This window comes from Symphodus melops (assembly GCF_947650265.1).
Source record: "Symphodus melops genome assembly, chromosome: 2".
NCBI classification, from domain to species: Eukaryota; Metazoa; Chordata; class Actinopteri; order Labriformes; family Labridae; genus Symphodus; species Symphodus melops.
The window spans coordinates 24,635,643-24,658,827 of record NC_136692.1 but is presented as its reverse complement, the minus strand read 5'-3'; the positions used below and the strand labels follow the sequence as shown (position 1 = coordinate 24,658,827).

Here is a 23,185-nt window from a genome sequence, read left to right as displayed (position 1 = left end):
AAGCACTTCTGCTACTAACAGCCTCTGTAAACTGAAAGAAGAGAATAAAAGGAGAACATGGCTGTTTCATAGTACAAATAGAACAAAGACAACACGTAGATTTGAGCCTCATTCATTTTACTCAAGTGTGCATTACAGAAGTACGTCGTATTGGAGATTACATGATTTCAGTCCTGGCTGAGCAGCTTAATCGTATGTGTTGGGAAAATGATTCCTTAACAGTTTCTTGAATTTTTTTGGCACTGTGTCTGAGCTTCAAGTCTAAGTTAAGGCGTTTTGGACCGTCCTGCTCCCATACTGGTCTGTTTCCAGAAAAAACATCCCTCACACCAAACTCTCCTTCCTGAACAGAAGACACTTGTTGTTGGCAGGCATGTCCATCTAACAAAGAAAACATTTCACACATCAGTGAACCCATAATCACATGAAAGCAATGAGTACATTCTCATCAGTCGACATTTTAGAGATATCATTTGTAAGAGCCGAGTAAAGAACCTGATAACTCACTATTTTCTCCAGAAATAAACCGCTTCTTTGTGCTATAGAACTTAGGAAGGCGATATCCCTGAGTCCCCACTCTGGGTTCCTGTTAGATTAAAAAAAGTATTGATTAATCCCACAGTCTCCTTTGCATCATTTAGTGAAAGAATGATGACATAAACATGCACATATGTTTGACAAGGATAGACTTTAACCAATCAGTTATTTCTATAAAACAACCGACTGGTCTGGAGCCTGAATAAGAGTCAGAAAACACTTCACCTCTGCCGCAGGCTGTAGTCAAAGTCCACATTACTCTGAGGGATGATTTGACCATTTACTGCGTATGGCTGAGGGTGAAGAACACATTTCATTATGGCACTCAAAATGTTGGGCTTCAATGTTTAGATCCGTTTATTACGTGAAAAAAGAGCCATGTGTAGAAGGCTTATGTTTCTAACTGCATGAAAAATAGCCCATCACTCACCCCGTATGTCAGGAGAAGACCCTGTGGCTTCAGCACAGCCCCGGCCCCTTTAAATAAACCCTAGATGAGAAAAGAGATGCAAAAAGGTAATAGAATTACATCACATGTGGTGGGAGGTGAGTGGGAGGAATGACACTTACTCCAGCCCTCCAGAAATAACACAGTCGCTCTCTTACAAATGAAGAGTTGCATACATAAGAAATGAAACCCTGTTGCGGTAAACCAATAAAATGATGCCTGAAAACAGTTTGATTATGTATGGAGCCTGATGCTACAAGCCTTATGATTCATATGTTTGCGGGTGCTTACCAGAGATTGTTTTTATTGTGTATCTTATTGATGCAAACACTGTTAAAAAATGTGGCATTTATTATTCCCAGGATTAATTTGCCATTGCTCATTCAAGCTGCCGACCTTGGGTTTTGGAGTTATCTAAGAAAAATACCAACTTTATATGAAAGCAATCGTCTATCAAATAAGCACTCTTACCTCTGTGCAAGCCATTGGAGAAATGTGTATCATGTTGATGTTGACTACCAGATCTAAGCTCTCTGTGTGGATGCCTCCCCAGTACTGATAGGGCAGAGAAGCATCCAGGTGGATGGCTGGTTTCACATTGTGGAGCTGGTAGTGAGCTCTGTACGCTTCTATACTGAGAATGGAAACAAAGGACATTATTGTTCATGCTGGCGGACTCACAACAAAGAATGCTTAGGTTTTTATTAGTGGTAATAAATTAATTATTGTAGTACTCACTGCCTTTCTTAAAGTTTGAATTCATACCGTTATTACCTGAGCTCATGAAGCGTTAATAAGAGCCGAACAGACACCACCTACCTGGCTAATGACTGCCGGTCATACTCGGAGGGCTGCCAAATGATGTTCCGCAGGGCCTGAGCGAAGTGTGTGACATGCTGCCCGGTACCGGAGGAGATCTCCAGAGCCTGCAGGGGTCTCCCGGTGTTCACGCTCTCCCGGAGCACTGCCAGAATCGGCTCCTTGTTCCTCTCCGCGGCAGCGGCGCTCAGCATCGTGCCAAACTCCGGGAATAACTGTCGAGTTGTGCGGTACAGTGTGCGCAACAACCAGTCCAGTGCTCCGGAGATACGTCAGTGCAGATTGACTAACTCAACACCACCTACGAATGTTTTGTTTTTCACCTTAAAATGGTCCACTTCCGCATCACGTCACGTGACAGACCTGGCGTCCAATAAGAACACTGTGTGATGACAAGGTTTTTTTTTCTCGTGCTGAGTTATAAAAGAATGACAACGCAAATACATATTTCACATCGAGGGTTTCTTTATTTAAGGGAAAATAGCATTCAGGTAGACTTCATATTTTAAAAACATTAACAGAATATGTCCAATTTAAACAACACATTTATGACTTTAGTGAAAATGTAAAAGACAGTGAACAACATAATAAATAATGTATGTGGGAAAACATAAATAGAATCAGCAGAAGCCAACACACGTTGTGGTAAACAGGTCAAATAGCAGGATTGTCTGTGTGGGAAGTCAAAGGCAAACAGACATGAGTCACAACACATATTTAAGTTTTACGGGTAAAAGATGATATCTAGGCTCAATTTAACATCATTCAGCTGCTTTAAGAGTGTGTGCAAAAAGGAAAGCAGAATAACACAATAATACTGTACACCTTGGGATTTATTACACAGGGGTCATAACAGCTGTTAGTGGTACTTGAGAAATGGGAAATAAATGATAACCAAAGATTTATCAATAATTTGTATTTTATATTTGAAGGTAAATGCATAACTAGGTAGTCAGTGGTATAAAATGAAAATATATGACATTGCAGGGACTTCAATGTATTGATGTGACAAAAAGCAGTGTTGCATGTATCTGCTTTGGTGGAATTAAACAAAATTCACGAGCATGACAAATGCTTTTAAGCAATTGTCAGCAGTTTATTCTTCTCTTCCAGCCCCACTGTTTGATCTGCGGTCTCAATCTGCTCTTTTTCCATGTTGAGTGTTTTTGCCGCGTCAGGAGGAGACTCCTGGATCTTAAGAGGACAGTTTTGCACCTGAGATGGATTTAGACAGAAGAAGGTCTGGTTGTTACCAAGTCCATCCAGACTGGTCGTGGTGGTGACAACTGAATCACTAAAGATCGTGTTGGAGAATACGGAGTTAAAAGTGAATGAGGAGCCAAAAAAGGACTCCTGAACAGGGGCTTTGGGGTCTGTGGGAACCACAACTGTTGGGTCTCTGGGAGGTTTGACAGGAGGGATGGGATCAGGCTCGCTGTTATTAGTCTCTGGTTCGGGTTGTTTTTGACCAGCTGATTTCTCTTGACTTTTGGTCTGTTCAGGCGCATGGACAGACAGCGGGTCAGTTTTGACGATCACCCTGCAGTCGCTGTTAACACTGGAGCGTCGAGAAGACCCCTCTGCAGTTGATATCACACTACTAGCTCGGGGGAGACTTTTAGGTGACTTTAAGCCTTTCAGTCGCCCCTCTTTCCCCAGGTGAGTGGAGAAGCAGTTGAGGCAACCAGACATTGATGAAGACTTACCCTGAACGTATAAAACAGTGATTGGTGAACAGGCGGAGGCTCGAGTCGCTTCAACTTCGCCTGAGCTCAATTTTGGATTCACTCCGTTGAGCTCTGGGTTTGTCCTGACTGCTCCGCCTGAGTCTGATGAGCAACGTGTGACTTTTACTCTCGACCCCCTCCGGATGCTCTTTGTTCCCCTTGTGAGCCAAAAGTCCTGAGAGAGCCCAGGCTCTTTATGCTTTGGTGTTGTCTGTAGATCTGATTTCTGATTGCTGGAGATTGGTATGGTCGCGGCTTTTCCCTTATGTTGTTGGTGCTTCTGTGAGTGTCTGGGGGTGGAAGTATCGGTGGGTGGCTGGTAACAGGAGGAGCGTCGAGATGGGGGCTGTTGCACGGGGCTGCTGCCATTTGACCATGGCTCATTTTCCAGACTGAGGCTGAATTCGCCGCTGCTCTCGCTTTGGGCTCGACTCTGGACACCATTTACCTCTGAACAGAGAACACAATGTCTTTTAGAAAGAGCTATATCAAATAAATATTCACCAGTTCACTCAGTGCAGTATCATCGAACAACATGTTCTAACTCACCGACAGGGGGCAGCAGAGTCAAGTCCTTTTATAACATGTGTTTGCCTCTGTTGTCAGCACAGAGATTACTATAAAATGAGGTCATGATTGCAATTTGTTGGATTTACTCTAATTCCTGTGCGGGTAATACATCTGTATGCCTGCTGAATCCTCTAAACAAGTATCCACAAGGCTTTACCGTGATTCGGCACGTCGTCCTCAAATCCAGGCGGCACAGCGCTGTCATTTGAATCCTTGTCTGTGGGACATAAAATGAGTAATGAATCAAAGGTTATAGATGATGGACACTTTAAACACTTCTAACTGAAAAGCCTATGAGAGTGCTGTCGACTCTAATTAATTCCAGGGTCTAACTAGTGAAGATGACATCCCACAAAACAGTGACCGGCGAATGCTTCTACCTGTCACCCAAAGCTCAGAAACGTCTACAGCAGTGTCAGCCGAGTCAGAAGTGGTGGCGGTGACGGGGCCAGATGGTAGAGTAGTGGGATGATTAAGGTGAAGTATGGACAAGATGGATGTGGTGAGGGATGAGGTCAATGCCATCTTCCTGTCCTCCTCAGAGAATTCCAGTCCCTCTGAACTCTCTGCCCACCGCTCCTCCTCAGATGGTGCCGAGGGGAACGCCAAGCTGCTCAGGGCTGCAGTGTTTTACCGAGGAGTGGAAGAAGTGGGAGGTGGTGGAGGGCGGGGGGGGGGGGGACAGACAGGTGAAGGGGTCATGGAGATGAAAGATATTTTTGTTGAATGGCATGGAAAACATGGACATGAGGAGGGTTTGCACACTGTAGTATGTTAATGGAGGTTTTATTCCCCTGATTCACAGCCAGCTTCTTAAAGGACAGAGCTCATGCAGCGATCCTGTCCTCCTGCAATGCAGCATTTCTTTGACCTCGAACGTTCTACAAAATATCCCAGAATGACTTCTTTTATCGGCACACATCAATAAAAATGATTGCAGCACATGCTGAATTCTTAAATATATCTTTATAATTAAAGTAAGCATGGTGATGAGCGTTTGACGTACGGACTAACGCATGCTGATTTTATACCTACAAGAAAGCAATGTTGCTGTCTGTATGACTCCTGTTCAATCGAGAGTTACTCTGGTGTTAAGACATGTAGTAATGAATGCAAACTAAAGCACAGAGATGATCTCTGGTGTTGCTAAGCAAGCACTGAAATATACAAGGCGTCAGCTGATATGACGGCAGACGTTAGGCCGCGGTGTTTCTTACACATGGAACGACGGAAGAGGGACTTGACTTTGTCTCTGTCCTTCATCCTGTTCCTCATTCGGGGAAACATTTTCAGAGTCGCTATATAAGTGCAGACACATGGGAGGAATACAGAGGGACGGATGCAAGCAGGTAGAAGGACACAAGAGAGGAGAGAGGCGAGGAAGGGAAGGAAAGGACGACAGGAGTGAAGAAAGTGATTAACAAATAAGATAGACAAGGTAAACATTGAGGACTGTTGAGGTAGAATCACAAACATAATGCCTCATGAAGAATGACCCTTTGGCTATGACACACACACATACATACACACAACCCTTTTGTTCTCTTCTGTTTGTGTAACATGTAAGTAAAACAGTTTCAAAATGTTTCATGTCAACTTTGTGCAATGTTCTATTTAATAATGAGGTCAACAAATCATTACACTCTGTTTTAATTTACATTGTAAAACACGTCTCAACTTTTGAGCTAACAGGGTGGTTATAATAATTGATATATAAATCAGACTGAAAGGAGGTAGGTATGTTTTAACTAAAGTTCTCCAAGAAGGCCTCTAAAATGACACGTTATTAGGTGCTGTAGATCTCCTCAACATTTCCAGCTCTAGTTAACTTGAACTGATCGACAGATGAAGCGTAGACTGTGTTAAGGTCATGATGTTGAAGGCAGTCTGTGTTAGGTGTTACCTAAACAAAAGTGCACATGACATAAGTCCTACAACAGTTTATGTCAACATTTATTCAAGTTTTTCTCAATCCTTGGACACCTGAGGGGAAGGAGGAAGTTTTTGTCAAATTCTTGAAGGGTCTCCATTTTACAAATGCAGCTTCCTGTGTTTATGAAGCTGCTGTGGTTACTGCTTCATCCATGCTTCTCTGTCCTCCTCACCTGAATGCTCTTTGTACTTTGCCCCTGACAATGATTTGACTTCCTGATCTGTGTCTGAAGCTGTGAGGGGAGGCCTTTGTGTCTCTGATGATACGGGTTCAGCCAGGTCCATGGGGGATGATCTGCTGAATTCAAGAAGGTCATACTCACTGGGGTTTCGTCGTGGTGAGATGACATCGCCTGCAGTGATGGAGGCTGAGCCTCCAGAGCCATCTGAGCTGATGAAGGAGCTGTTGTCATGGCATGGGAGGTGGGACTCGGTACCACTTAAATGTGCAGGTGTGGGTTCAAGTCCTTGATCACGGCTACTGGATTTAATAAACTTCTTTAATTTGTGAGCGATCCAGTTCCCGCGTCTGTAGAGAAGCAAACATACAAGAGGAAAGAGAAAGCATAACATATTTGTACACAAATGACACATATACACACACACCTTTCTCTGTGGTGACGAAGTATTGTGCATCAAGCAGCCAGTCCTTAACAGTGCTGCTGTACACTTGACTAGCAATGAATGTGAAAGTTTGTCCAGCAGTTTGACTATTCACAAAATTCTTCAAAGGACTATTACATCCAACGTGTCTGTGAGCACAACCTCTTATTATTATTATTACCTATTATTACTCAACTGTGCAGATCCTTTTATTGCATCGTAACGTCTTGCAGCTTTTACTTTTAGTGACAGTCACTGAAAGAGCTTCAAAAAACCATGGGACTGAGAACAACATGAATATGTATTGATATGTTTAATAGTTGTGTATTTGAACTACAATCTGCAAAACTGCAGTTATAGCTTATCAATGTACGGATGTGAAGTTCACTTTTATGTTGTAGTATATTATATATTGTTATGTCATTTTTTGGGTGGCGGCACTAGCTCAGTCTGAAGGGACTTGGGTTAGGAACCGGAGGGCCGTTCCGGCAAATCCAGACCAAGTCTGGAAATTGGTTTAGTAGCTGGAGAGGTGCCAGTCCACTTTCTGAGCACTGCCGAGTTGCCCTTGAGCAAGGCACCAATCCCCAAAACTGGTCTGGAGCGCTTGCTGTGGGTAGCCCCCGAGTGTGTATCTCGGCCTATGTGTGTGTGTGTGTGTGTGTGTTCAAGTTCATTAGACAAAGTGTAAACTGAATTTCCCCTTGTGGGATTAATAAAATATTAATTATTATTATTATTATTATTAAATTCAATTATTTTTCATTTAAAATTTAATTCTGATCTATAACAATCTGTATGTCAGCACCTTTGGACTCCACACTGCACCCTGCACTAACATCTATTGTTTCCTGTCTAAACGTTGTGTTACTGTTGTGTTACTACTCTTTATACTTGTGTCTCCACAGGCCTGACTGTAGTAGATTTTAGTTTTAAAGGGGTGAAGTGTTTGTGCCATCCGTGTTTACACAGAGAGTGATGTAAAACTGGAGTCACAGTCCTTATTGGCCCACATACTTGGCCAATAAAATTGATTCTGAAATGAAATGCAATGAGAATCAATACTGTCAATGAACCAAATACCAATCAGTGATCAAAATGCAGGAAGAGCTGAAAACATACAATCTTTTCACTTTGATGGACGCACACATGTAAATGCCACTTACCTGCGTGGAGGGGAGGGCTCATAAAACTTGTACTGATCCATTATCTTTTCCTCGAGCTTCTCTTTCTGCCTCCTCAAATCATTCAGCTTGTCACTGAACAGACAGACAGAAAGCAGGGAACACATTATAATGGTGGGTCTGATGTTATACACATTTCATAAGAAGATAAATGTGTCGCATGAATTTGGTCATTCACAAATAAGTGTGTCATGCGACAACTGATTGAATGTGGCATTGAGTTGTCATGGTGTAGGCGCGTTTGCTCACATGTACTGTCGCTCTTCAACATGAAACAGATCCTTGCTCTCCATCGTTTGCTCTAACAGCGTTCGGTTCTGAAGCATCAGGGTCTCGATCTGGCTCAGCAGGTGGCGATTCTCCTCCTCCAGGTTGCCTTTTAGCTGGCCCAGCAACTAAACATTACAAAGACATGCAGGGATACATCCATAAGCATAAAAGTAGATAAACACTTTCATGACAACCAAGCATGGTCACCCTACCAACCTACATAGCAATTACATTGTAATATTATATTTTTGATAGGCAATACCACACCAGCTGGAGCTGCTGAATGACCGTACCTCACATTGGTTGGTGAGCTTTGTGGAGTTGATGTCCAGCTGCTGAAACTCCTTTTTGAGCTTGGAGAAGTCGGCCTCCAGCCAGGTGTGCTCGAGCTTGGCTTCATTCAGCTCGCTCTTTAGCTGCTTGTGATCCACTGTCAGCACCTCATTATCGTTAAGAAGCTGACGGTAGGTCTGGTTCAGCCTTTAAAAACAAGATGTATGGTGATGGTTTTACTACTGTGTAAAATCCGACATCCATGCTTTATTTTAGCTTTGCAGCAGTAACGTCATCTCTTGCTGCAAGCAGGCTTTGGAAACCAAGTGATGGCGGTCGCCATGCTGGTAATGCTGTCTCAACCTAACTTTCAGTCACCCTAACGACAGGCTGAGAGCTGGAGCGCACCCCCCACTTATAATCAGGTCAGCTATGCGCCTTATTGTGAGTAACCCTTGTCATTCATAAAATAAATAATGTGTGCCAACCAGGCAATAAGCATATTGAGACCTGCTGGAAAAACAGGCTTTTTTGAATGGGTGTGTATGTGACTTCCAGTGCTTCTGCAGCCAGTCAAGTGGACACTGGATGAGCTGCAGGATTTTGCACTTCCAGCTTTATTTTTCCGCTCTGGACGTTGCTGCTTGTGTAATCAATGAGAAAATGCTTCCTCACCAGTCCTTCTCATCACGGAGCCTGCAGCATTCAGCAGCAGTGGTCCTGTGCTGTTCTTTTTCCAGAGACATCCTCATCAGCTCCTCTTTTAGAGCTTTCTCCAGATCCTCCAGCTTGGTCCGCTTCTGCACCAAGCTATTGTACCTAAAGATATAGTCAGATATCCCAGAAACGCATACATGAAAAGACAGGGATCTCATACCACATGGTGTGACAATAAATCCATGACTCCAAGGTTGTAGTTGTCACTCTTCCCCTACCTGTCCTGCATAGTGCGATGCTCCAGCTCCAGAGTACGATGTGCGTTTTTCAAACAGCCATGCTTGCCCATCAGGGCCTCATATTCCATGGCCTGCCGCTCGTGTAGCGCTGCAAGCCGCTCGTGATCCCGAAGAAGCTGCTCGTGAACACCGCGCACCTCTTCACGCTCCCGTATTGCGCTGTCCCGCTCGCTTTCTGTCCCAGTCTGCTGCTGCTGCAGCTGAGCATTCTGGGCCATGAGGGAGGCGCTCTGTGAGTTGAGAGTTGATTTCTCCACCTGAAGAAGAAAGGGAGCACGTTGATTGGAAATTGATACGGCAGAGAGGCTTTCAGTGTACGCATTCTCGATGCATCAAATAATATCTATGTATCACAAAAGGCTGTAATATAAAGTATTTGCCAGAGATTAGTGTGTTGTTGTGGCACCTGCAGGTTAGCATTGTGTGTCTGCAGGGCTGTGTTGTTCTCCTGCAGTGATGCTGCCTGCCTCTGCAGAGCAAGGACCTGAGCCTGCTGACTGTCTGACTGACTCTCCAGCTGCTTCAGCTGGGCCTGCGTAGCCAGGCGTTCTGCTTCCAGTGTGGCATTCTGTAGAGCAGACAGGGAAAAAGAAGAACAAAGGAGGAGAAAAAACCCATTAAAAATTAAAATGCCAGTGAGCGTTTTTTTTTTTGCGATTTTATAAAGTTGTCACTACACAGGTTATCTTGTTCAATAAAGTGCTAACCCCTTACATTTCTCTCCACCTCTATGAGACGGTCTTTGAGCTTTAGAAGCTCCCGTGTGGCTTCCTGGCTTTCACGTAGCCATTCGCTCATCACTCTGCCTGTCTCTCTGGGAGGGGTGGGACTTGATGCAGCCCACTCCTCCTCCTGCCTCTGCTGCAGGGCTTCATAGCTCAGCTTCACCTGTAGGATCAAAGCTGTCAAACACCTTGAATCAAATGAAAGGAAATCATTCAAAGGAGTTTTCTCCAGTGTGACCCTCACAGGCCAGGACTTACAGTCTTGAGCTCATGTCGAAGCTGCTGGTTAAGGTTGGAGGATTCCTGAAGACGAGCCTCCAAAGCGGACATCTTGTCCTCTTTAATCTGAAGAGATCTCTTTAGAGACGACTCCAATTCTGACTCCAGCATCTTGAACCTGCTGCAGAGACACCAACACTTCTCACATCACAGTTATATATTACTCAAAGGGAATTCATAGGAGTCTATAAGCACCTGTTGTCTTGGGCCTCTTGTTCAACCTGTGTAGTCTCCTGGTTCAGCATTTTCATTTCCAACTCATGAGCCAGCCTCTCCATATCATTATCTCTCTGCTGGCTCTTCAGCTTCTCGCTCACCAACTCCTAAAAATGTTTTCCAAAGAGATGTTTTTATGATGTTGAAAAAAAAAGGCTTTTCAGATCGAAGGAGGTATTTTTTTTATAAATTATAAATATATAAATGTTTTTATAAATTCTTTCTCACATATTTAAAAAGGAGGTACTGTTCCATAGTATTAGACATACATTGTTTCAACGTTGGATATTATCTTTACACAGTCGGTAAACAACTTTCTGAGCACAGTCTGTAGGCTGATCTCAATGGCTGGTTTCAGACCATGTTTTCTATTGTTGAGATTCAGTGACATCACAAAGTCCTGAAACTCCTTATATGGACATGTTACTACAACTTTGGGTTTTCTTCCAGAAGTCCTCAGGAGTGCTGGCCAATCAGAATAAAACAGTAAATCTGGAACCCTCTGTGAAACACATGCACACTGACGCTGCTTATCGGTGAAATGTCAGGGTAGATTCTGTCATTAGTCAGCATCATTTCTACATCCCTCCCCTCACCTCTCTGAGGGTGGCCAGGGTCCTTTGGTCGATCGCTGCTTGCTTGCTCAGTTCTCTGTTGTCTCCCTCCAGGCCTTTGACCCTCTCAGCAGTCTCCCTTAAACCCTCCACCTCCTTTACAAGAAAACGCATCTCCCTCTCGAGGCTGGCCATACAGACGTTGCTGCTGTCTAAATTGGCTTCCTGGATGTCAGCCTGAGAGAGAAAGGTACATCAGATGCCATTTTATTATCTCCCTCACATGATCCTACCTTAGAATAGCAACTGACCCCCTGCCTATAGGAAACATGTCCCCCTACCTGCTGTCGGAGTCGGCGATTCTCTTTCTCCAGCTGCCTCTTTTCCCTCTCCAGCACTGTGGTTTCTGTCTCCAAGCTTTGTTTCTCTGTTTCCAGTTGCTCCAGGCGTCGTGCAGAGATACGAAGTTCCTCCAAAGCAGCCTGTAGACTGTGATTCTCTGCCTCCAGCTCCTGAACCTCTGCCTCCAGGCGCTGGACTTTCCGCTCTTAAGAGATGAAGAAGAGCAGCAACGTTATACAGAATAGATCTATTTGAGCAGCACTAGGTTCCTTGTCTTATTTTGTTCCACAGAACCTACCAGTGTTATCAAGAGCAGCCTGCAGATGCTGGTTAACTGTGTCCAGGGCCCTGCATTTGGCCTCAAGCCGCTGTGCGTGCTTGCTGGTATAGGAGAGACATGTTGGCAGAGCTGTGAAGATGCTGTCGTGGCAGGGACTGCTGCTCTTTGAGCCAGGCGAGAGATCACGCGACGCAACAAAACAATGGAGCCCATTATGATTGTTTTCTAACACTTCCAGGTCAGACATGAGCTCTTTGATCCCATCTCCACTGTCTTCCTCCTCCAGCTGTCCTTTCTCCTGAACATGAAGGTCTGGATTAGTCCTCGTTGGTAGGATCTCACTCTGGACTTCATCTGTCTCTTGTGCTCTGTCTCTTCTGAGTGGCTGATGGCAGTTTGAATCTCCGTTCTGCAGGACTACATTAGAACACTTTTCTCCTGGGCAGGAGCTCTGTAATTCAGTTAGTTCACCTGTTGATGAGGTAGAGTCGTTGGTGCTACAGATATGGAGGTGTTGGCTCTGTCTCTGCCGTGTGCTGTTTTTTACAGAGGCAGCTCTGAGTTCCTCTATGGTCCTTAAGAGACTTTGGTTCTCCTTCTCCAGCTTCAGCATTCGACTGCGAGTCCTCTCACTCACCTCCTCGCTCAGAGTCTGCAGACCTTTAAACAAACACATGATGGCGATCATGAAAACTGTTAAAGACTCAGTCTATAGACTCACACTGTAAGCCTTAATGCTCAATCCAGGTGCATTATTCAGATCAAATTTTTTAAATTTCACATTCACATGACTTTCGCCAGTCAGAGCTAGCTTTATGACACTGGAATGAGAATATTTGCCTTTTTATCAATGGTATGTAAAGTTCTACAGATTTACATTATGAATAAAAGAGTGGAGAAAGAACAAGGAGAAAGAGAAAACATAATACAGCGGTTACATTACGTGCATGGAGATCACTAAAAGTGAATTCTCCTGATTTTATCCTGCTGCAAAATTCTCCTCGCAAGGGAAAGTCAGAGAGAAAAAATTGACTGTTTACGCCCCCCGTGCAGCTCGCCCTGGAAACTGCAGGTTTTCACTAGTTTTCTGCAAGTGTGAAAGCAGCTTCAATGAATCAACCATCTCTTACCTTGAGAATTCTCTGAGGTCTTGGACAGCTGCTCTAACTCCCAGCCCAGGTGCTTGGACTCCTCCATGCTCCTCCTTTGAGCCAAACACAGAGCCAGGTTCTCTTCCTGAAGCTCTTCAATGCGCCTCCGATCTGCCTCCCTCTCCTCCAGGCGGGAACGCAAAGTGTCAAAAGGAGTGTTAACAACGATTCTGCCAAGTTTCTGAGAGGCCTCAGTGATCATCAAGCCGAAAAAAAATCATCCATTTCTGTATCGTACTACTACTGATACTTCTTGTCATTTGTGCAGGAGGCCTTATAAAGGCTACAATAAGGTAACATAGAGGACTCCTCCCTGTGTGTAGAGGTCCTACCTGTTCCATGTCATGGACCCGAGACTTCAGCAGCAGACTGTGCTTCTCCAGCTGGTGGATTTTATCTGAGCGAGCCCTCCAGCCTTCCAGCTGATCCTCTAACACCTCTTTGGTCTCCTGGAGTACCCTGTTATCCTCCTTCAGCTCCTGAAATACAGACAAACACAAGAATATTAATTATGCCTTTCAGTTTACAAAGTTTGTATTATTGATCTACATCGATCATGTTTTTCAAATCTAAAAAACAGTCCTGTATCATTTCCATAGAATCAATGCTTTCACATTCCTATAATCCAATCTATTATGAAGAAGTGCAATAATATGTGATAGCGCCATCTTTCTATCATCACAATGCAATGTGTACAATTTCACTGGTGGCGCATTTCTATCACTCTGTTGTCTCCATTCTCTACCTCCACTTTGGCCTTGTAGAACTCGATCTTGTGCAGCTGCTCCCTGTAGCGTCCCACTTCACTCTCCAGCTTGTCCGCCTTGATGGCTCTCTCTCTCAGGGCGTCCAGCTCATCGCGATAGGTCCGTGCTGCTCGGGCGTCCACAAGCAGCTGGGAGTTCTGGTGAAGGGACCGATTAAAAGACAAACTAAGGATGAATATATATATCTTTTCACATCTTTAATGATTAAACTAATACCTGTACCCTAAAAAGGTAGCATTGATAGCTCCAAGTGAAACTATACTCTCTCTGCATTTTTAAATCTGTTTGAATTCCTTTTTTGCTTTCAAGCGTTTTGTTTTCTTTTTTTAAAATGCTGCCTTTATTTGAGAGACAGGACAGTAGATAGAGTCAGAAATCAGGGAGAGAGAGTGTGGAGAATGACATGTGCTAACAGTCTGCAATCAATGCTTCCTTCATTTGTAGTTGTGTTGCTGCATCACATGAAGCATGTTAACTTGTACAGCCAGCATAGACCACAAGTCTTACACACACAAGACAAATGTCGATCTGATCAGACAAATCCATAGAAGCTTTGGTTTGTATCTCTGAGTCAGAGTTCAGAGGTTTAAATGTGTTGTCATTAAGCCCTGCTCTGCAGCAAAGTATGCTCTGTAATAATCTGTATAATCTGTAGCGCAGTCAGGAGGTTACAGCGTTGTCACCATGTGAAGGAAACGCAATCTATTCTCTTCTGTTTCAAACCTCCTGCTGGATCCTCTTCAGCTCTGCCTCCATGTTCTCCAGCTCGTGTCTGCAGTCCAGCATCTGCTCACTCTTCTCCTCTCTGCAAGGTCGGTGTATAGAGGGACACACGTTTGTCAGTGTATATTTAAAAACACAACTGACCAAATGCATATATATCAGTAGCACAAACATGAATCCCTCTTTAAAAGTAAACCTGAAAAAAGTCCAACATAAGCTTCCTTAAACGTATCCTTATTTTCCTTCCTGCATGGATCTGACCATATTCAAGTCATCCACTCAGAAAGAGTGATTAAGGTTTGGATGTATGTACACATGAAAGGTCTGTGTAAACTGGTCTTGATGCTTTCATTGGTGTATTGTGTTTGCTCAGAGGCAGCAGTGTGGGAACCCTCACATGACGACGTGAGAGGACAACACACCCGAGAAGATGGGACGAGGAGGAAAAATGGTACTGAGACCTTGATCGGATCAGGATTAGTTTGTGTGTGTGTGTGTGTGTGTGTGTGTGTGTGTGTGTGTTTGAACTGAAATTCAGAGTCAATGTGGGTCAGTGGTAGTGCACAGCCATGGAACCTGCCAAGCAGGCGGTAATGTGGGCCAAACTCCCTCGGGCATCTCTAGTATCCCTCTCTCTCTCTCCCCTCATTCACTCTCTGTTGGCAGTTCCCCAGAGGAAACACTCACTCTCTTTACCAACAGCCATCCACCATATTACCAGCTCCCCCTGAGAATGTTTCACTTATGACCTTCTTCTTATCAAAAAAAGTGAATTTGTCAACAAATCAATGTCAAAGGAGGGTGATGGACTATGAAATCAATTCAATTTTTACCTCGCTGCACTTATAATTGTCCTGACAAAGTGTATGATTGTCTACATTATTTCCAAAGTCTACGTGATACTCACAGTTCCTGTCTAAGCCGCCTGATTTTGGCCTTGGAGTCAGCTAGCTCCACTGCTAGGTGTTGCTGAGTCCCCGCCTGCTGCTGCATGCTGGGAGAGTAGCTGGCCGACTGCGGGCTGGAGGGGCTACCGAGCAAGCTAACGACACCTTCCTTTTCCTGCATGAGCTCCGCTATAGTCTGCAAAAGAACATATTACTTTCATCTTACATCAGGAGGATTTCACAGTCAATGAACCAGTTAATTAGAAGAGTTCAAATGTGTTCAGTAATGAATGATGTAAAGTTATCCTGTTACTTACTCTGCTACTTAGGAAACCAATCATTTGAAACCAAATATTTAAATGGAAATGATTCTGTTGATTTAAAAATGATGTATTTCTTCTTCTTCTTCTTATCATTATTAATAATAATATTATTATTAACAACACCAGCTGTTCTCCCTCCCATATGTATATATCAACACGAATGCAGATCTAAAGAAACCTCCGCAGATGAAAATGAAACCTGTACCATAAGAAATGACACCCTAACACATGAAGGAATTAAAATAGACACCTGTTAAAGCCCTATTTAACAACGCTGGTGAAAGTGGACCTGTTGATATCAGAGTAGACCTACAGCTGCACAGCAGCATTCACGTTGTAAGGTACAGCAGTGTCTGAAAGCAGGAAGCGTATTTTACTTGTGTCACGAACAACAGTTAACTCTAACTGAGCTAAACCAGCTTCCATTCAACGTTTTCATTGATAGTGCAGGAAGACAAAGTGAACAGGTCATCATAAAGCAGTGCAGCAGTTTCTCTGCCTCATCTCTGTGTGTCTGTTGTCTTTTTATCTTTATACATACGTCTTTTACCACCTTGTATTAAGTGTTTACTTCATGCTCTGTCAAAGTGTTGAACTAGCATCTTTTCCTCACCTTTCACATTGTCCTGCAGGAAACAGACTGATGGGAAATTACTGGACATTTTCCCGCAGATTGATATGACTACAGTTAGACCTCCAGATTCTGTGACTGTGACCCTCAATGTTTGCATTTCTTAGTAACAGTTTGTTCTTCTGTGGAGGGATAGCAGACTGTCTTTGAATATTATGAACACTTCTTAGCCCCTTTATATTTCAAATGTGACTTTTTGTGAAAATGTGTTTTCGTTCATACAAAAGTAAAAACAAGTTTCTAAATTCACAGAAAAAGTCCAACTCATAGGTGAAAGTGACTGATGGAAAGAAGTGAAGTCACCTCGAGATGGTTATCCCTCTGCTGCAGCAGATGACGGAGATGTGTCGCCATGTTCCTAGCCACAGCCTCCAGCTCATCTGGCTGCACATCACTGGACTCCAACCAATGAAGATCCAGAACATTCTCCTGACTGTGGGTCAACTGGTGAACGTACAGAAGGGCAGGAAGAAGAAGAAGAATACTTTATGAAAGATCCCAAGGCGGCAGCTACAGTTTGACATGAAATGTTTTTATTTTTTTATTTAGCTATTATATTAAGACCGTTATTAGAAACTGTCCTCTGTTCTTCATCTTCTTCATTAAATCACATTATAAAAGCATTTCTCAAGGTGTATATTGCTAAAAAGAATAAAATGTCATCAGTAGTTTTCCATAGCTGTGAAACCTACTGTGTCATCATTTCTCTGTATTTGTTACAAGTCACGTACCTCCTGTATGTGTGCAGCGATGGCAGCTTTTGTGTCAAAGTCAAGCGTCTGAATCCTCTCGATGTACTCCTCTTTCTTTTCACTCTGTAATCAAAAATAGGAACAGATAAAAATAGAAACAGATTTAGATCTCCAGTTCGTGCAGTCTTTTTCAGGTTTCTGAAGAGTTTTGTTTTTGTAGCACAAACGCTCTGAGAGTGAGCGATTACCTGGACTGCACATCCCAACAGCAGCAGTAAAAGCTTCTTTATTTCCTCCAGACTTTGTTCTGTTGGGAGTGAAAGAAAAAGTTCATTATCTGAAATAAAACATATCAGATTGAAGCAGTGAGGGCTGCTGACATGGATTTGTTTGAGAAAAAAAAGTGCTGGCTGCTGAATTTGGGTCACCTCTTGCCAAAGCCTTAGCGTCACAAACCAGAGTGGGAATCAGACAGATAGAGCGCAATGCAAATGTAACGTTATCACACAGAGCTAAAGCTGCCTGTCAGGAAATGCTTTGGACATTTTCAGAGCTGGAAAGCTGATGTTCTGGACAAAAATGTTCCTTTTTTACTCTTTACTACTCACTATTAAGAAGTAAAAGTCGTGCCTCCTTTAGGAATGTCATAGATCAATTAAGGTTCTTTGTGCGGGTCGTTTGCATTTTATTTATTTAAATAGAATAGAGTATCACCAAACAGACAATGAGTTTCTAATCACATGCTGACTGCAGCTCCTGTGTAGAGATAGGAGATAAGGAAAACTCTAAAAGAGCATACCAGAGTAAGGAGTCCTGCCAAGCAGCAACACGTTTGGCAAAGGAATCATAATTAACTGTCTCAGATTCTCCTGCAGAAAAAAAGAGAAAGGGAGAGAAACAGAGAGGGCAGTGGGGGTGGGGGTGGGGGGGGGGGGGGGATTGGTGGAGAAGAGGGAACAAGAAAAATACAACAAGGAATGAATACAAAACGTCTGGAGGTCTAGCCAAAGTGCTTAAATGGAGCGGGACGTATGTATGTACAGCACATAGCAGCTGCCTGAACGCATGTATAGAAACACAGCCAAAGAGTGGAGCAGTGCTCTGAATGGCTCGGGCACAGAGCCAGTTTCCCCGCTGCATTTGTGAATCTCACCAAAACTTTTACCCGGCTAAAAGTGGATTGCATCCATGTGTGTGTTCACAGCTCCTAATGAGTATAAGTGGCCGTAGAAAGCTCAGGAAACTATTACTTATTCCCATGTGCCAGGAGAGCTACAGTGGACAGCAGTCATTTAGAGTCTTCGATGTAATATAACTGAAACCCACAGCAACAGTCACATTTTCTAACAACTACCAACAAACGCAAACTCTTTAAGAAAAAGGTCACCTCATCAATCTCCCATCATCCTCTCCTTTCCTAGCTTAGGACTGACTGTAGTGCTTAGAGGAAATCTTTAATCTTCAGGGGTATTAGAAAAGGCTTCACAGGAAATGTGTTCAAGTAAGTCAAGGGAATGAAGAAGAAAATATGGTAGTAACAAAGCGCATGGCAAACAGGACAAAACACACAGTCCATGAATGCTCAACTTGATAGCAGGAAGGTCAGTGTATCATTTGTTCTTCATTTGAGAATCCAAAATCAAGAAAAACAAAGTTATTTAATTACTTGTAAATCATTAGATAGAAAAAAACACACATATGGTTTGCTTTTCAAATGTTGTACTTTATGCTCTGGTCAAAAATAGGCCATGGACAAACGAGCAATGAGTGGGATTTCATTTCAGTATTTCATTTGTCATATCTGTGTGACCTGATGCCGGTGTTGTGTCGAAAAAAGCGTGCCAAGAATTGTATGCACATTTCCAGGCGAGCACACGGCTCATTGAGATGTGATAGTCTTTATGCTGCAACTTTAAAAGGATATGTAAACCAGCTGTGTTTGATGAGTGATGAAACATGAGCAGGGTCTTTATGTGTCTATAGACTCAGTAGAAGATGGCCTTTTTTTTTTAAGATGTGTTTCTGGCATTTTGCCTTTATTAAAGATTGAGAAATTGGATAGGGTCGGAAATCAGGGAGAGAGAGAGGGGATCGCTGGAGTCGAACCTGGGCCGCCCACGTGAGGACTACGGCCTCCATACATGGGGACACGTGCCAGCAGCGCCTTGACAGAGAAGTTTGTAACTTCTACTTGAACTGAATTGAACATCTAGGTGTTTGGGGGGGATATCAGATCATGTCATTATTTGGCTAATATGACAAGATCTTCTGATATGATTGTGAGATGTAGATCTTGTTATCATAATAAAAGATCTTCTTATAACTACATGATAACATGTTTCTCCATTGGTAAATGTGATTACACTGTGATTCGTTCTAACAAAGTCTTTGTCAGGATGTGTTAGTTTATTCCACCATGTTGATATTTGTTACAACCTCTGAAATGATGCACGCACACTTTGTCCCATTTTAAGACACTGTAACTAAGTGTCATTATCCAGTTTTTTAATAACAATAGTTTACAACCTAATGTCTACAAAGGAAAACACATTTCCAATCATAAGAACTGTTCTGGTTAGCATGCTAACAGGCGAAAATTATACTCTCAAAACATACAAAAATGTATATTAGTTATTGTCAAAACCTTTAGAAAAAGATGATTTCCTCCTTAAAACAAAACACTCCATCATGCTTTCTTTTAACAGTCGAACGTATCCCTTTGAAGAACTGTAGTTGTGGATTGGGATTTCAGTTTCAGACATTTAAAATGAAACAGGAAGCAGAAATAGTTCTTCTTTGTGTGACCGTTCTTATTCATTTTTGTGGCCTTTTGGTCCCTTCCTCCTCACAGGGGTGGCATGTTGGTGTGTTGGCACGCACACGTTAGCATGTGGCTCAAAGTATTACGATACCAAATTCAGCTTTAAAATAATCTATCATCATCACAGAAGCACAGAGAGACTTTTCTGTCCGATGTGTTTGACCAGTGGAGAAGTAGAGTCGCTCAGCTGACTGACTGAATAATCAAAAGTGGACCAGATGAATGTAGTTTTCTAAATGACACCAGTTTAAAGATGTGAAGTGTACTTTGAGAGTTCTTCATACAAACAAGGAACCGATGAAAAGTCTGATCCAAATACCATGTTTTAAGTAAGCAGACACAAAGTACTGATGTTCATTGGATGTTTAAGGTTAACCAACAATCAGAAACACTTTCTGACATCAGATATACCATCGATCTCACGGATGTTTATAAAAATCCTCTCTTCTGAAGAGAATGATGTGCTGTCATCAGAAAAATGACATTCCTTGGGATTTGATCACATCTTAAAGGATGAAAGCTCTGCTCGTTTTCTACTTAATGTCTCTGACACAGACAGAAAATCCAAGAGTCAAGATCAGAAGTGAATCTGGTGGCTTTATGTGTCACTGTGAAGCTCAGTCTGTATGCGGCTCTGACAGCAGCTTTACACTGGCTCGCTCTCCGCTGTGCTGATTACACAGATATTACACGGCTGATATTTAGGCCACAAGTTCTGCTGGGACACAAGTGACACACACTACTGTATATGGATTGTGCATCTGAAGGCCTGTGCTGTGTGCTATGGATGATGCAAACTTATGACAGAATGGAAAATATTATACTAATGTTTCCATAACCTGATGCAGAGTTGGATTAAAAGCTTAAAAAGGAGCACCTTGAAAACATTCTCTATGGTATGAAAAAGCCGGGAAACAAGAAGAATCAACATCCAGAACTCACCAGATAAAATGTCTTGATTTGCTGGACGAGGAAGTTAAGGTTCTGGACCCTCTGACTGGGATCCCTGCTCATTTTGTTTGCACCCTGAGATGCAGCGGAGGGATTTCTGAAGATAGGAAAAAAAAAAAACACAGCGGCATTTGACTTATTTCCACTCCAAAAAAAAGAAAAGAAAAAAAAGTGGTCAATGGAATAGAGTGAGTGAAAGCTGCAAGCTGGGTAAAGTCTTGGCTAAGGGATCCCCATGAAAACATGCTTTATGTCCCTATTCATTCCTAACTTTAGCCTGTGTGACATCATCCCTTTCAGCCAACAGACTGGGCTGTCTTTGAAGCGAATGGACTTGCATTAAACTTTCCACCAAAAGGAAACATTCTGACCCCGACTCTATGGCCAGTTGACTTGGGCTGGTCTACGGTGGAAACTGTCTTACATCGCTGCGTAAATGTAATCATTCATGGAACTGGGATTTAACTAGGTCAGAAACTGTCTTGCTTTTAATGAAATGTCTATTTTAAAACTGACAGACAGAGACGGATCAGGCGCCTTTATAAATACAGTAAAGACAGAGAGGATGCATTAATACCCTGGCTGACATTTCAGGCTGTCTGTCTCCATCTCTGTGCTGTTTGCCCTGTTTCTCTGCCTCCTCCTCCCTCCCATCTGCGTCTGACCACCACTAGACACCAGCAACAAGGCCATAATCCCAGAGGGTCTCCCAATCCAGGAGATTATCCCGCCTCTTCCCCTCTCCTCCCCTCCCTTTGGAACAGCATTGTTTTGCATTTAGAGCTGGTTATTGTGACCCTGGAGGGATAAGTAGGATGAATGGATACTGTAGACTTGGGGTGTCCAGACAGCATTATCCACAAGTTGCACTGTGTCATCAGTTTTTTTTTTTTTTTTAACCTTTTCTTTGCAAGTCATCACTTCCAGTTTGTGTTCTCCTGTCAAAGTGTTAAAAGTAACTTTATCCTGATGGGAGGCTGATTCAAGTCAATATTGTCTTACAAAATCTCTCAAACTGCCAGAGTACCGTAAGTTTGTTTGTGAGGGTAATACCCTCCGAACATAAGGCCCCCCAATCATAATCTCTTAAGTAGCGTCTTGACAGTTTCTATGATGGCCATTGTGTCTTTGTAAACTTAGTTCACCGCTTTCTTACTATACAGCACTAGATACAGAATATCTGAAACTTCAATTTTTGTTCTGACATATTTTAATAACTCATGGCATGTGAGTTATCAGAATGTTGCACTTAAAGACTTCTGCAGACTACAAAGATCCTCTTCATTACTGATAAGTAACAAAGACAGCACTGTTGGTGCCTGGAGAAGACTGTTAGCAGAAGCTTGATACTGTATCAGTATCCGCTAAACATGTCGTGAGAGGGGGAAAAAAGTTATTAAAGAACAATGCAGGTTCATTCTGCTCATCCAAGCATTTCCCTTTTATCCTCAGAGTTAATCATAACTTATTGTCAAATCAACAGCCTGACAATCAGATGGATCATCTGGGCACAGCTGACAGCCTTGATTACAAATCTGACAAATAAAACAAGAGCCCCAAAAACAAAGCAGACATGAAGGGACTTACATTTCTGTCATTATGTCAATCAAAAAGACTCCATCCAGTAATTCAGAGAAGTCCAAGTGCATGGCACCATCATTTGGCATGAATGTCTTCACCTAAATAACAAAAAGAACAAGTAGTTCAGGGTGATAGGAGGTTATATTATCTGGCACAACATCACCGTCCTCTGCAACACTTACCCAAGTGACAAGCGGGCTCAGCATGAATTGATCCAGACAAGGTAGAAAAACTACACTTTCCATCGTTCCCAGTGTTATAGGTGATACTATTAAAAACGATAATGCAGCTGTGTCAACCACAAAAAAAGGACTGGTGGTATCCTTGTAACTACAGGCTATAGCCTACATCTTCCTAAAGTGATTCATCCTGCAGAAGTGCACCATTCATGTCGTCCCATCCATCTTTCTTCAACTAGTTGGAAGTGTCCTCCTCTCGGTGTTGTTTCCTTAGGCTCGTCTCGCAGCGGTTAAATCCTAAATCCATACAATCCGACAATTAAAACGTCGCAAAGCTGGAGTTCAAGCACAGTCCTTTCCGCATTTTGTCCCGCAACAACACCACACTCACCAACATCCTCCTTGGTCCTCTGCTGCAAAGGCATCTGCCGTCAGCCCCCCTCCCTCACCCCTCCTCCTCCTCCTCACAGCCTCCATGCTCGTCACACACAGGCAAAGTTAGCACGGATGTGTTTCTGACTTCTGTCCAAACTAACCTGGTTTGTCCAAATATCTTTAAAAGATAGTCTAAAACGAAACAAAAGACACGTCCCTCTATTGTAGCAGCAGAAAAACCAATAGAGCCATCTGAAATATCTTTGCCTTTAATCTGTTACCTTGACAACGCCCCCCCCCCCCCCCCCCCCCACACACACACACACACCAGCAATCTTTTTTTTCACACAACAAAAGCCACACTGATGCTAAGCTAACCTGTCACGTTA

The 23,185-nt window shown here is 43.0% G+C and overlaps 2 protein-coding genes across 6 annotated transcripts; both read right to left on the bottom strand.

Annotated features, from left to right (window-relative positions):
- Positions 1-96: 96 nt before the first annotated feature.
- On the bottom strand, positions 97-2,165 carry mettl26 (methyltransferase like 26). The gene is made up of 6 exons (XM_079336944.1): positions 1,805-2,165; positions 1,457-1,619; positions 968-1,027; positions 763-830; positions 508-586; positions 97-381 (listed from the first exon to the last, which is right to left on the bottom strand). Exons 1-6 carry the CDS (start codon positions 1,996-1,998, stop codon positions 325-327), a joined length of 621 nt encoding a protein of 206 aa, XP_079193070.1. The 5' UTR covers positions 1,999-2,165; the 3' UTR covers positions 97-324.
- Positions 2,166-2,249: 84 nt separating this feature from the next.
- On the bottom strand, positions 2,250-22,906 carry LOC306819560 (girdin-like). 5 transcript variants are annotated; one of them, XM_079336912.1, is made up of 31 exons: positions 22,813-22,906; positions 22,591-22,718; positions 22,425-22,510; positions 22,249-22,340; positions 20,653-20,758; positions 17,689-17,758; positions 17,138-17,196; positions 16,929-17,012; positions 16,501-16,641; positions 15,264-15,439; positions 14,357-14,438; positions 13,612-13,770; positions 13,199-13,345; positions 12,846-12,990; positions 11,734-12,375; positions 11,435-11,640; positions 11,136-11,330; positions 10,519-10,646; positions 10,303-10,444; positions 10,034-10,207; positions 9,726-9,887; positions 9,299-9,576; positions 9,039-9,182; positions 8,384-8,570; positions 8,070-8,215; positions 7,803-7,895; positions 6,357-6,562; positions 5,319-5,399; positions 4,482-4,721; positions 4,259-4,318; positions 2,250-3,981 (listed from the first exon to the last, which is right to left on the bottom strand). In XM_079336912.1, the coding sequence occupies exons 3-31, from the start codon at positions 22,485-22,487 to the stop codon at positions 2,882-2,884; spliced, it is 5,508 nt and encodes a 1,835-aa protein (XP_079193038.1). In that variant the 5' UTR covers positions 22,488-22,510; positions 22,591-22,718; positions 22,813-22,906; the 3' UTR covers positions 2,250-2,881. The 5 variants fall into 5 exon arrangements, with proteins under 5 accessions (XP_079193038.1, XP_079193036.1, XP_079193037.1 ...); XM_079336910.1 differs by having other exon boundaries at positions 22,626-22,718; XM_079336911.1 differs by having other exon boundaries at positions 10,303-10,441; positions 22,626-22,718.
- Between the last annotated feature and the right edge of the window lie 279 nt (positions 22,907-23,185).